Source organism: Falco biarmicus, chromosome 10, assembly GCF_023638135.1.
Source record: "Falco biarmicus isolate bFalBia1 chromosome 10, bFalBia1.pri, whole genome shotgun sequence".
Lineage (NCBI taxonomy): Eukaryota > Metazoa > Chordata > Aves > Falconiformes > Falconidae > Falco > Falco biarmicus.
The window spans coordinates 18,875,924-18,888,906 of record NC_079297.1 but is presented as its reverse complement, the minus strand read 5'-3'; the positions used below and the strand labels follow the sequence as shown (position 1 = coordinate 18,888,906).

At 46.7% G+C, this 12,983-nt stretch overlaps 2 protein-coding genes across 12 annotated transcripts in view; one reads left to right on the top strand and one right to left on the bottom strand.

The window, feature by feature from the left end:
* Positions 1-12,983, bottom strand: part of SYT7 (synaptotagmin 7) — a 271,753-nt gene that overhangs the window by 85,659 nt on the left and 173,111 nt on the right. The window lies entirely within an intron of this gene.
* Positions 1-12,983, top strand: part of DAGLA (diacylglycerol lipase alpha) — a 64,864-nt gene that overhangs the window by 26,947 nt on the left and 24,934 nt on the right. For 7 of the 11 annotated variants that reach the window (XM_056353466.1, XM_056353469.1, XM_056353462.1 and 4 more), the window contains 5 exons: positions 4,736-4,874; positions 5,416-5,627; positions 8,013-8,114; positions 8,706-8,844; positions 12,149-12,236. In XM_056353466.1, coding sequence (XP_056209441.1) covers positions 4,780-4,874; positions 5,416-5,627; positions 8,013-8,114; positions 8,706-8,844; positions 12,149-12,236 — 636 coding nt within the window. In that variant the 5' untranslated portion in view covers positions 4,736-4,779. Of the gene's footprint in view, positions 1-1,217; positions 1,736-4,735; positions 4,875-5,415; positions 5,628-8,012; positions 8,115-8,705; positions 8,845-12,148; positions 12,237-12,983 lie in introns of those variants that run through there. The other 4 variants (XM_056353471.1, XM_056353470.1, XM_056353467.1 and 1 more) reach the window with 3 other exon arrangements.

The window sequence follows — 12,983 nt, the reverse complement described above, 5'->3', positions numbered from 1 at the left end:
AACAGCAAAGGGCTTTGTCCTGTAGTGACTCCTGCAGCCATCTACAGAGCTAAGAGCTAGAGATCGCCTTTCTTTTGGGCCTCCTGTAGCCCTAAGCAGTGAAGATGACGGTCTGGTTGCTGGGCTTTGAACAGTTATTTTGAGGGAGTTTCTGTTGGGTGAATGGTACTGTAGGACTCTAGAGGTGAGGCAGAATTTGGGGAGAGTGGCTGAAAAAGGATGCTGAGAGATAAAACCACAGATGAGTTGGGATTGCTTTGTCATACCTGGATTGTGTGAAGTTGCAAGTAGATCACTATCTCAGGCTAAGGGGAAAGGTAGGTGATTAATGTGTTGGGCTAGCAGGGCTACCTCCTGCTAATGCCTCCACAGACATCACCAGTGGTCTTGTCAAAGTGAGAAGAGAGTATTAGCACCGGTGGATCTGATTTCAGCATGGTGCTGGCCTCACATCTTTTGCTTGACAGCAACAGCAAGTAATGATCTGAACTGCAGGCGGTTGAGTGGGGACCAGGAGGAGGATTTTAGGTGATCGAGGTGGGGGTGCTGATCCAGGGATGAGGGTTTGCAGGGGGTTAGTGTGTTGGGATGTGTGGGTGCAAGTGTGCCTCAGGTGTCTGCGTGATGCTGTGAGCTTAAAGCAAATCCTGCTTGTGGATTTGGGTGGTGGGGAATAGCTGATTTCTCTCCTGGGGTGTTGGCGTGGTGTGGGTGGTCTCCTGCAGTGCGAGATCTATGTACAGCCCTTTTTCTTCAGCTATGGTTGTGTTCAGCTTGTATTTACTTGTATACCTTCTTCTGAGGCTAATGTCAGATGTGATGGGATGTTGGATTAGACTAAATCTCCTAGGTTTAGCTGGAATGTTGTCTCGCTGTAGCATTTTTCTCCCTTGCTCTTTTCTCTAAGCCTTCCCCTACAGACAGCTAATTCTCCCCTTCCCCCACATCCTGTCATACCCTAGAGCATGTCAGAAGGAATTAACGGCTGAAAAGGCCGGGGAGAGAGGCTGCTCCTCTGGAACAGTCTCTCCTTTCTGTGACCAGGGTGGCCCCCTCTGTGTGCCCCTTTTGTGTCCCATCCAATTCCCCTCCCCCTGGCCATTCAGTACATGCCGGAGGAGAGACCGGCAGCCCTGAGCCTTTCCCAGCCCTGCTCCAGCTGATGCCATCCCTCGCAGCCAAGGGGCTTCCCGCACAGATGGGGCTCCACGACCATCCTGAACCACTGCTGCAGCGCTCCCGGTCCTGCCGGCTTCTCGCTGGCAAGAGGGAGGAGGTTTGCGCTGCTGCGCTTGCTGCTGGAGGCCTTTCCTTCTCTCCCGTCTCTGTGCATCTCTGACAGCATAGCAGCATCGCCCGCTCTCACTCCCAGTCCTCCTTCCCACAATTCACATACAATCTCCTCAGAATAGGGATGATGTCACTTCCTTCCAGAGGGTGCCGGGGTGTGTGGAAGGGGGGAGTCACGACCCCTGGCTCGGTGGCTCTCAGCAGCCCAGTTGAATAAATGCGATTGCTGTCTCGGAGAGAGGGAGTTGTTCTGAAGATGGTGCCCGGCTGTGTCGGCAGGCAGTCACCACACAGTCCTTCCCTTTGCCGAGTGGGATTTTCAATGGCTGCAAGAAGAGTTTGCTGTTCCCTCCTTTGCCTGTGATGTCTGTCTCCGTGGATATGCACTTTTTCTGAAATACCCTTACGGGAGAGAAGAATGTGCAGCGGCTGGACCACATGCCATGTAAGATTTCTGCTTCCATAGATCTTTCTCTCATCCCAGGGTCAAGAGCTCTGGACTGCCTGCACACAAAGCTTGTGCCTGCATGTGCTTCCCCCTGATTTCGGTGTTGGGAGCTTGGGGCGTCGTGTACTAGGGTTCAAGTTTCAAGGTCCTGGGAATCTTTCACTGTTTGCAGCAATCTTAGGGATGGTGCAAGGGGTTCTTGCTGTTACAAAACTAGGGTCAGTGGTCTCGGGGCTCTTTGCACTCTGAACTTCCACTTTCCTCCCAGTTCCTCTGCTAGATCACATCTTCATAATTTTGAAAATGTTCTGTTACCCTGGGATGAAGCCAAAGAGTCCTTACACTGAGCGTTATACTTGTGTATTTTTGTGAGTTTTACAGTCTCAAGCCTTCTGTTGTCTCCCTTCTTTCTGAAGTGGGGGCAAGGGCCCAGACCTCGTGGTTTAGATTTTCAATAGAAAATCTTTGAAAATTAATTTGGACACTCTCTGTGGTTCACTGGGAGCCTGATAAGCGTACAGCTAGGAGTGACAGTCCCACAGTGAGTATTCTTGTGTGTGACAGTGAATGACAGGCTGCTCCACTCCATCCCCATCTGTTGCCGTGGATGAGGAATTCACATTAGATGTTTGCTGCTCTTGCTGATACCCTGCCTCTTAAACTGGCAGAGGGTGCTGAAAGCACAGGCAGAGCACAACTGCTTGTGTCTGGAGAGGTGGAAGAGTTGTGGAAAGTGCGTTGGCGGGATGCAGCCGTGAGCTGAGGGATGATGGGAACTGAGGTCTGAGCTTGGCTGGGAGGTCCTGCGGTGGCCAGAGGCAGAGTGAATTGAGATGCTGGAAGGTGTATCCGCATATACTGAGCAGGGTTAGCAATATTCAAGGTACAAGTGCTTCTTACAGGCAGGCGGGTTATTCACAGCAAGGCTAGAAGTCTCCAGATGGCCAGAGGAGTGAGCAGTTTGAAGGTAGAGCTGCGATGTACTGAGTGCTCTGATTATTATGTGCTAAGGAAGTGTGAATCCAAATGGTGTTGTAATTTCACATTTGCTTTGTTTGTGGAATAGAGTGTTTCCTTCACTCAAGTGAGTAACATACTGGAAGTGTGTCAGCCTGTTAACTATGGAATCTCCCAGAAAGCGTGAAAGACTTATGTAGGTTTTAAATACTTGGTGACTGAAATGGGTAGGAAGGTCTAGTCCACTGGCCGTGGGTGTTGGTACACGAGGGGAGACTCATCTGTTTTGAGATGTTCTGCATGGCAGGTAAGTGATGGAATAACCACACCTGACTAGTGAATAGGTTTTCATAGGACAAGGCAGCTTCTGGTTAGTGCAGCAAAAGACTGTGATACAGTCGGTGATCTGTCACAAAACCAACGCTTGGGTTACTTTGAAGCTTCTATTAGTTCAAATGTGATCGTGTCACTTCTCCCACCTTTTTTTTTTTTTTTTAATACCCAGAGCACTAAATTAGAGACATCATATACAAGTTTGATTTTGTTTGTTTGGTTGGTTTTTTGGCCTGGTGCATGAGGTGTGGCAGGTGATGTTCCCTCTGAAACGCTGTTGGAAGTTCTGATTATAATGTAAGTAACAAATGTAGACACTGATTTTTGCCCCTGTGAACCTAACAGCAAATTGTCAGGTCAGTACAAAGGACAGTTATTACTTTGGAGATGCAGCTTTGGAGTGGTATGGTCACTGCAGGTCATGGATGGAGTGCTCCGGCAGCGGTGCATGGATGTGAAGACTGGGAGGTTAGTGGTGCTAGAATAGAAGTGCTGTGATTTGGAGCAGAGATGCATCAGTTTGAGAGAACTTGGCACCCTTGAGATGGTGGCTCAGAGTGGAGAGGCACAGGCCAACGTGTGGTGTCCCCTGGTCTGTGGTAGTGCAGGAGGGTGCAGGTAAGACGTGACAGGGTTTAGGGCATGGAAGAAAGGGACAGGACAGGACTGACCGCTGCAGTCAGGAAATCACTGGTGTCTGCGGGCAGACTGCATAGACATGACCTCGGAAATAAAAGGCTGACAAAACCAAACAGACATCATGGGCGTGCGTCGTGGTTGAAGTGCGTCGTACAAGACATGCAGAAGGGAGATAGGGTGTGCTGCAGCAAGGGACTGAGCCGCTCTGATGCGGTGGACTTGGACCGGAGCAGGCTGGAGTATGTACAGCAGAACTGAAATGGTGTGGGAGAGCTGTGTTGGGAGGAGGTGTCTGGATAGCCCTGTGGAGTCTCGTGACTTGTACCACTGCTGTTTCTTTTTTTAAAAGGGTTTGTGAAGCTTCAAAAATAGGAGCACAAACAAAATGTGGGGAGGAACAGCCAGCTCCTCAATCTTCGACCTTTTAATTGTTAGTGCCTGTCAGCCAGTGTGAACACAAAGGAGATGCAGAGCTGGCAGGGTGCTTCTGTGCAACTGATGGTTGAGTGAGAGATCTCCTAGGAGCTTGCTTCTTCAGCTGTAAGTGCTTGCTGTTGGGAGCCAGTCAATAGCTTCCCCAAATGCTGCCACTAACTGCTAATGGGTATTTTGGCTTGCCGAGCCAAGTGAGGGAGGGAACTGTTGGACAACAAGAGAAGAGGCTTGGCAGCAGGTGTGCCTGTGGAAGAACATGGTAATAGGGCTGCCTTCAGAGCCGAGGCCAGCATAACCTGTGCAAAACACCTCCCAGTGACTGCTTACCAACATGCAGCCCTAACAGGATTCCAGGTAATCTTATGAACTGGAGCTGGGTGAGTGGTGATTATGTTCAGTGAGTTGTGCACCAGCTTCACCTAATACTTCTCACTCTTTAAACTATACGTTCCTCTCCTGTGCTCTCAGTCTTGAGCATGCCATGCCCCCTGGTGCTGGCACGAAGAAGCTCTGCCATCTTTGGTGTAAAATAAGGGGGCTCTCAGGTACAGAGTCCTTCTGCTGGTGTGGGGTTGTGGGGCTCTCCTGGGGGGGTTGAAGAAGAGGGTCAGCATTTGATCTGTTGTTTTTCAGGAGGTGAGTGTCGTGCCTGCTGAACTTCCTCAGACCTGCTAGCCATGCCAGGGATTGTCGTGTTCCGCCGTCGCTGGTCTGTAGGCAGCGATGACCTGGTTTTGCCAGCCGTCTTCCTCTTCCTCCTGCATACCACCTGGTAAGTGAGAAGGGCAGAATGATGGCTTAAGTTCTCCCATGAATTCTTTTTGCTATTCCTGTTTCTTGCAGCTGTTATTCTTCCTGTGCTTATACATGTGGCTGGAAGGCTTGTTTGGGGCATTTCTGACACACCAACATATTTCCAGCTTCTGTTCTTTGGATAAGTTCTATTCCAAGTTCTAGCTCCAGTTCCAAAGAGGGAGCCTGACCAGAGCTCCCTGCATCCTCCTGTGCTACCCAAGGCTATCCACTGGAGTTTGGGGCTGTGTTTCTGGACAGGGGCTCAGGAAAAACAATTGGAGTGGCAGATCCCATGGGATAATGTGACTTGACACAGATCATCAAATTGTTCTGACTGGGGTAGCAGGGCCTCTGGATGGCTTGTGGGGAGGAGATTTCCAGACCAAATTTAGTATTAATTGTAAGTAGCTGTGGGACACTGATGATCCTCAGTAGCTTTGTGAGGAGAGCAGGTGTGGGATATAACATGCAGCTTTCTTTGGCTTACTGCTGGTAACAAGCTGGTTTGTGACTGGCAGGTTTGTGATCCTCTCTGTGGTGCTCTTTGGGCTGGTGTACAACCCCAACGAGACCTGCTCGCTTAACCTGGTGGACCACGGCAGAGGCTACCTGGGCATCCTGCTCAGTTGTATGATCGCAGAGGTGGCAATCATCTGGCTCAGCATGCGAGGCAGTATCCTGTACACAGAGCCCCGGGACTCGATGCAGTATGTGCTCTATGTCAGACTGGGTAAGAGGCAGCGGCCTGAGGCCTCCTAATGACTCAGCCTCCACACTGCCATCTGCTATTGCAGAAGACTTCTCTCCCCACACCCTGACAAACACACAGCTTCTGAAAGGCATCCAGATGGCCACTTGTATGTGATATGCATCTGAATACATCACATATACTGCACCCTGTCATTGCTGTAAGACTCTCATGCAATGCCCCAAATATCTTTCTAGCAAACCTTTAACTTGTCATCCTCATTGCGATGCAGGTATATCCTTTTCCTCTAACAAAATATGCTCCCCTTCTGTCTCGCAACACAGATCTGCCACAGTGAGATGCATCTACACCTCTCCCCCACCTTTATTCCACACGTTTTCCCATGATCCAGGCATATGTCCCTGTAAATCATGGTGGTTCCGACCCAGAGGCATGTGCATGTCCTTGCCTGTCATACAGACATGTCTACACCCACCTACCTTGAGACATATACTTGACCTTTTGACTCACGTGTGATGCATCTCTCCATCCAGCAACCTGCACTTTGATACTTCACCTCCAGGCACCACGAGATAAATAGGTTTACCACGTGCTCACTGGTTCTGTCCTGTCTCTTAGAGTGCATATTTGTCTTCCTAAAACACTTCCTGTCTCTCTCACCCACCAAACTAGATCAGAAAAGAGATTGTTCCTTGATCTCTCATTCAGGGCTTCCCTTTTAGCTTGTCTTCCCTCCTCTGTTCCATTGTTTTCCAGGTACAGAAACTTGATCAGATTTTTCCATGCTGAGTGAAGATTTTAAGAGAAAAATCTTTCTGAGTCAAACCCATTCCAAACAAAGCATCTCATGTTTTTACATCTCTGTTTTTGCTGGATTGTTTTCTTGCAAAATTTGCTAAAAATACGGGTAACCTTGCTTGAAAGCTCTGTCTAGGAGACATTTCCGCCTTTGAGTGCTAAGTGCAAATCATTAACATGAATAGCAAACAAATCTTTCTCTCTAGTTTCCCAGACATGCTGCAGTCTCCCTAGGGAAGCACGTAGAGCCTGACAATTTGAGTAACACTGTTAAAACCAGACTAAATGGGGCAAGGGAGATAAAGAGAATCCAGAGAGCCATTTTCCTGCCCAAGAAACATCCACTTTTCTTCCTTGTCTGCCTTAAACTATGCATGTGTTCAGGATCTGTATTTACACTGTATCTTGGGTCTTACATTTCGTGGGGCTTTTTACTCTTAAAAGGCTTCATCAGTTCTGATGATAGAAATAGGAGTGTGACCATTGTGTGGGCAAGGTCCATGTGACTGTCCCATTTTAAGCATGTGCTGTTTAGTGCATATGAATCTAGGGAAAGGGTTCCAATATGAACCCAGGGAAGTCTTATCTGTGCTACTGCTGCTCCTGTCCTGCAGTAGGTAATCTCAGAGGGGAGGCAAGGCAAGGCAGGCAAAGCCTAGCTCAGCTTAAGAACATCAGCTGGGCTGATCAGGAACCAGGTCCAGCCCTGGTTCCTTGCCCACTGCTGTTGGGGCAGCTCTTTGCTATGTCTATGTCTCGGAACTGGTCGTTCCAGGCTAGTGAGAGTCTGTAGTAAGCCATGGATGCTGCCAACATGTAGATGAAGAGGGTGGATGGTTAGTCTGCTAGGCTGGGATGTGGGTTCCATCTCAATTCCACCAAAGGCTTGCTAGGCATTACTAAGCAAGCTATTTACCCTTTCCATACCGGATTGCCTACCTGTACTTTGGGGTTGTAATGTGTAGAGAAAGTGTGAGGATGGGCACTTCAGAGCAGTGTTTCCCAACTTACTTTGTTCTGGGGAGCCATTGTTAATCCTCAGTTTCTGGTTCATTACCAGAGTAATGTGCAAAACTGAGGAGCCAGTAAATGACTCCTTAAGGATTGCATCCTGGGAACTATTACTGGAAGGACTGCAAAGGGCAGAGGTTCTGGGAACATTTGCCAAGTGTAGTAAGCAGAATCAATCCTGAATACATGCTACTATTTATTTCATATCTTTGAATCAGACCAGCTGTCTAAGGTGGTTAAGACCTAGGTGCTGTTACATTGTGATTCACGTTACCTAAGGGAGTCTTTCCACTGTGGTGGGTGGGAGGCATGGCTATCTGATTCACGCCTCTGGTAGAGCCAAGGGCACTGACAGCTCTGCACGCATGTGTTCCTTGTGCCATTTAGTAGTTAGTGTTAAGGACACGTTATGGTTTTGGTTCATTTTCTCGAATATCATCTCCCAAAGCACTGGGGCCCACTCCTGCAGTTATTTATTCTGTGCAATTGTCCTGCTAAAGAATCTATCTTTGGGTTTCCTCTCCAGAAGATGGGGAGAGGCAGTTGTTAATCCTTAGGGAGATACTGCTACTATCCATTGTGTTCCTTTTGTTTCAGCTATCTTGGTGATTGAGTTTGTGTATGCTATTGTGGGCATCGTTTGGCTAACGCAGTACTACACTTCCTGCAATGATATCACAGCGAAGAGTGTCACTTTGGGTATGTATTTGGAATGTGGTTTGTGTGCATTTCTGTGAATACACAGACATCCTCTCGGTTTGGAGAGCTAATTCATTCATGCATGTGGGGATTGACTGTTGGAAGTGGATTGTAGCTGTAAATGTGGTGCTTGTTTTCCTGAGACATTATTGCTCAGAACAGTTGTTCTATTCATTTGTTTGTGCTGTCTGCACCGAGGCAAGAATTCATGTTCCCATGGAAGAGTCTGTCTGGGGAGTCTGTTAAGACCTGGTTCCCCTTCTTCAGTTCAAAATGGCTTTACTGTTTTCCTGAACTCCTTTTCAGTCTCAGCCAGTCTCCTGGCAGGGGTGATGCTAATGTTGCGGTCCCCCTAGACACTCAGGGAGTATTTAATGGCCTTCTGTACGGGCAATCTCCTAAAACAGGAAAACCTAGCTGTAGTTTAAAAGCCTTTCCAGACACTTTCTTTTTGCTGCAGCTGGCTGAAAGGATATTCGGGGTAACTTTCTCTGCCCTGCAGCAATGGAGAGGTGGATCTGTGTGTGGTGAAAAGCAGGAAGTGCTGTTGCCAAGACTTATGGGCAGAGCACTTGACTTCTTTCTTTGCAGGAATGGTGGTGTGCAACTGGGTTGTCATCCTGAGCGTCTGCATCACTGTCCTGTGCGTCTTCGACCCGACAGGCCGGACCTTTGTCAAACTGCGTGCCACGAAACGGAGACAACGCAACCTGAGGACATACAACCTACGGTAAAGGAGCATTTCTGGAAGGGTGCCCTGCTTTTTTTTTTTTTGGCTCTTGACGTTCTCCTTGCCTTGCTTCAGGGAGCACTCAGCTTCAGGCATTGCTTCCCTTTGAGGGTGATTTTGGAAGAATGCAGCTCAGACTGTGCTTTGTGTGGGCATCTGTATCCAAAGGAGGCGAAGCAATGCAGTATGTGGCTGGATTGTGCATTAGTCACTGGATTTGTGAATCCTTACACATCCCTCTAGCCAGCGCTGACCCCAACAGCTTGTTTGTCCGTCCTGTAGCAGTGTTTTGCCTGGTGAGAGAGGCAGTGCTTAGATTTTGCTTGGATTGAGGCAGCATCTTCTTCCAAAGCCCCTTTATTCCTTTATTTTTGTCTTCAAAATATGACCTTTGACCTGTGGCTCCTTGTGTTTGGTCTTGGCCAAGAAGCAGTTTCTTTTGTGTTAGCAGTCAGATCTTTTAATGAAGAATTGATTACATCTCTGAGCTACCCAGATGGGGATATGAAAGCTTTGTTCACCAAGCAAGGCATTTTTCAGAAGTTTTTTTCTCTAGTAGAGGGACAACACAAACAGGCTTTGTTTTCTTATGCACTCTTGACATCTGTAACTGTCAGCAAGGAATGTGGCGTGGTAGGACTTGAGGGCATTAGGTTTTGAATGCTAAAAATTGCGGATTTTTAAAGAATACTCTGCAAATCTTGCATTTCTCATTGGGAACGTATATTCAAGAAAGTGTTTTGAATACATACTCTTCCAATGTCTTGAAATGGGATCCTTCAGGCTGTCTTTTTGAAGAAAACTCAGACTTTTCTAAGTACCACACAAGCAAGTTTTGTTTGAAGGAACCTGTTCTTTATTGCAGAATGCAGGACATCCTTCCTGTCCTTTCCAATATGTTACTAACACTAGTCTGGAATATCTGGAGTTAGTGCCCTGATTGCCGCATTCTGATCAGGACATTTCCAGGGAGAGATCAGGATGGGAAACTGTGGCAATACTGTGGATCTGGTACCCCACACCACATCAAAACTGTTTGGCTCAGTGCATTATTTTTTCCAAAGGGAAACAGAGTGCCACAGATTGCAAAGCTTTTTGCTAGAGAACTTAATTTTTGAGTTGGTTTTGATTTACTTTTATCTGCCCTCTGAGGAGTTTTGACATCCCAGACAACTGAGTGAAGGTATTTGTCCCTTGGGCCGTGGCCACCATCCCTGGAAGTATTTAAAAGACGTGTAGATGTGGCACTTAGGGACATGGTTTAGTGGTGGACTTGACAGTAGCGGGTTAGTTGTTGAACTCAATGATCTTAAAGGTCTTTTTCAGCCTAAATGATTCTATGACTTTTGGAGAGCTTGTGCTTGCTGTTTGCTGATTTCCACTCTAGAAAAGGAGTGTTAACAAGCACAATGCTGTGGGCTATAATATGAAAGGGAAGCATAAAATGTTACTGGTGTTTACTACTAAAGCAATGGTTTGCAAAGAATATATTTTGAAATTCTTCTCCTGCTTAAAGCAGTCCTTTCCAAAGAAAAATTATGAAATTCTCTGCCTGTTTCTGGATTGTGAATCCTGTAAGATGCTGAGGGCCAGCCAATCATATTGAAATCCCTCAGCCTACAGTGATACACATCTTCTGATGTACAGCAGTAATTTGACCTTTGTATTACACTTAACCTGAGCCTATTTCTTCTGTCTTAATGAAAATAACCTTGATTTGATTGTCACATTAAGGAGATATGCAGCTGGCTTCCTTGTTGTGGTACTGTGTTGTAGCTATCGGACTCTGTTACACAGCGGCTTTCCCTTACCAGTGGCATCGTGATGTGTGTGGGCTTCTATGTTCTTGCAGAGCTGAGAAAACAAGACAACAAAAGTCTCAGCTAATTGTGCTGAGGCTTTTCTAAGAAACTTGCTTTGGAGCTCATACTAAATATGTGGAAGTTCAGTGTGAGGAAGAAAGAATTTAGGAAAAGTTGGAGTGAAAATAGCTCAGAGCGCACTTGCTTGTTCAACCCCCGCGGTGAAGTTCTTTGCATTGCTGCGCAAGTTCTTTGGCATTTGGTGGAGCAAGCAGAGTACTGCCAGCTCTGTCTTAGGACAATCGTATTCCCATTCCTCTTTTGGAGTCTTCCTTGGAGGTTATGGATAGTTATTTTAAAATGTTCAGGCATGAGTTGATGGATTGCCCTGCAGGATCTGGTCCTTCTGTTGCAGGCAAATACTCCTTTACCAGCATCTTTTTCTTCCAGGTGCAGCCCACTTTCTGTGCCTGGGCTTTTCCTCATGTGATCACCTGCTAGAAATTAGGTGGTCTTTTCTGATATGCCTGACCTGTGTTGAGTTAGTCTGTGTTCACATTAAAAAAAGCTCCTGTATTAGAGGAGCTGTGGACTTTATGGAGGTACAGAATCAGTCACCCGCTTTGACATCACTAAGCCCAACTTGATCTAAGGGTTGTTAGTAGGTATGCCGGTCAAAAATAAGGGACTGTCACCCTGCAAAATGTAATAACTAGGACAAGCTCACAACAGTGGAGTGTACTCAGCTATAGTTAATTTTAAATAAGGTTGTCCAATTAGCTAATTTGGAAGCTGAAACTGAAATGTCATATAAACGAAATGTGGGTTGAGCTAAACCTTCTCTATTCAGTCCTTTTAAAACTTTCTAAATGGAAGGAGAACCTTTAGCTTGCTTTTTTTGTTTTTGATGACTGTTATGCACGATGCTTGAATAAAGAGTACAAATCGTTTCAGTTTAGAGACTGTATTATGTTTAATAAATATATTTTTCCAAATAAGCTATTTGCTGGCGGGAAAAAAATTGCACAGCTCCTCTCATACTAAGTGCTCGGGGTCTCTTGTACCATTCCCACCCTCTCGCCATGAGGTAGTTTTCCTACTGAGTGGTAGTACATCCTCTAGCATGTGATGCAGCTGCCAGGTTGCCAGTAGACCTTCCTTCCATCTGCAGCACCCCGTGGTCTTCCATGTGCTTCCAGCGGGCACATAGATCAACAGTAGCTTCGTTACAGCCATCCCATTCAGATGAGATACCATGTTTATAAGTAGAGACATCATCCTGACCAGAACAGACCTTCCTGTTCTATAAATTGAGCAGAGTTGTTAATCTGTATGTGGTCTCCTTGTCTCTGGTAGTCCAGGGTAAAGATAAGAATATGGTTTAGCACAGGTTTTTACCATTGGTGGTGTAGGCTGTGTGACTTTGTATTGGATCCCACCATTTGTTTGCAGTCACGTTCTCCTGCCTGTCCTCATGTGCACACTCTACCCTTTATTTACAGACACCGCCTGGAAGAAGGGCAAGCCAGCAGCTGGACTCGCAGACTTAAAGTTTTTCTTTGCTGCACACGGACAAAAGACTCTCAATCGGTAGGTACCAAACATCTCCTGTCAGAGCACAAGCTACGTGTATGGCTGGCGACGCGTGGGACTTGGCAGAGTGTCGCAGTGTGGGGCTCCTGCTCTCGAGCCTGGACGACACGTGTCTCCTTTCACTGTGAGTGTTCTTTGAGATCTGGCGGCACAAGGAGTCTAGTGAGTGTCAACAGTAGTGCATGCAAGGGACTGAAAGTCCTGTCCGAGAAGCAGTGAGCTGAGCGACCCTCAAAATGACAAGGCTTGAAATTTTGCTCATGCTGGTTCCTTTTCCTTCCTTTCAGCCCAGGCAGCCTGAATGAGCACTTGCATTTCTGCAGGAGGGTACCTGGGTATGCCATGTGGCAGCAGAACCTGATGTTTCCCTCTAGGTGTAGATGTAACATCACTGAGTAGGGCAGTTATCTTTTCAAAATAGCTAGTCTTAACCCTCGGGTTTTGAGTACTGTAGGACTTTCTCTGAAGGTAGAGTTAGCAGCACTGAAAAGCAATGTTGTCAGAATTAAAATCTTCTCTAGAAGCTGTTCTTTATCTCACTGTTGCTTGAATTGGGATAATAATTTTAAGTGAGGATATCAGTGGAAGAAATACACATTTTCACTATGGTTTGGCTCAATATTTGACAGCACTTTGTGATCAGCTTCAGTTTCCCTTTATCAGCCAGTTTACTTAGGCAGTTTCTCCTATTGTTTGCATCAGTCTCATATATTTTAGAAGGAGAGACACCTCTTTGAAAATGGG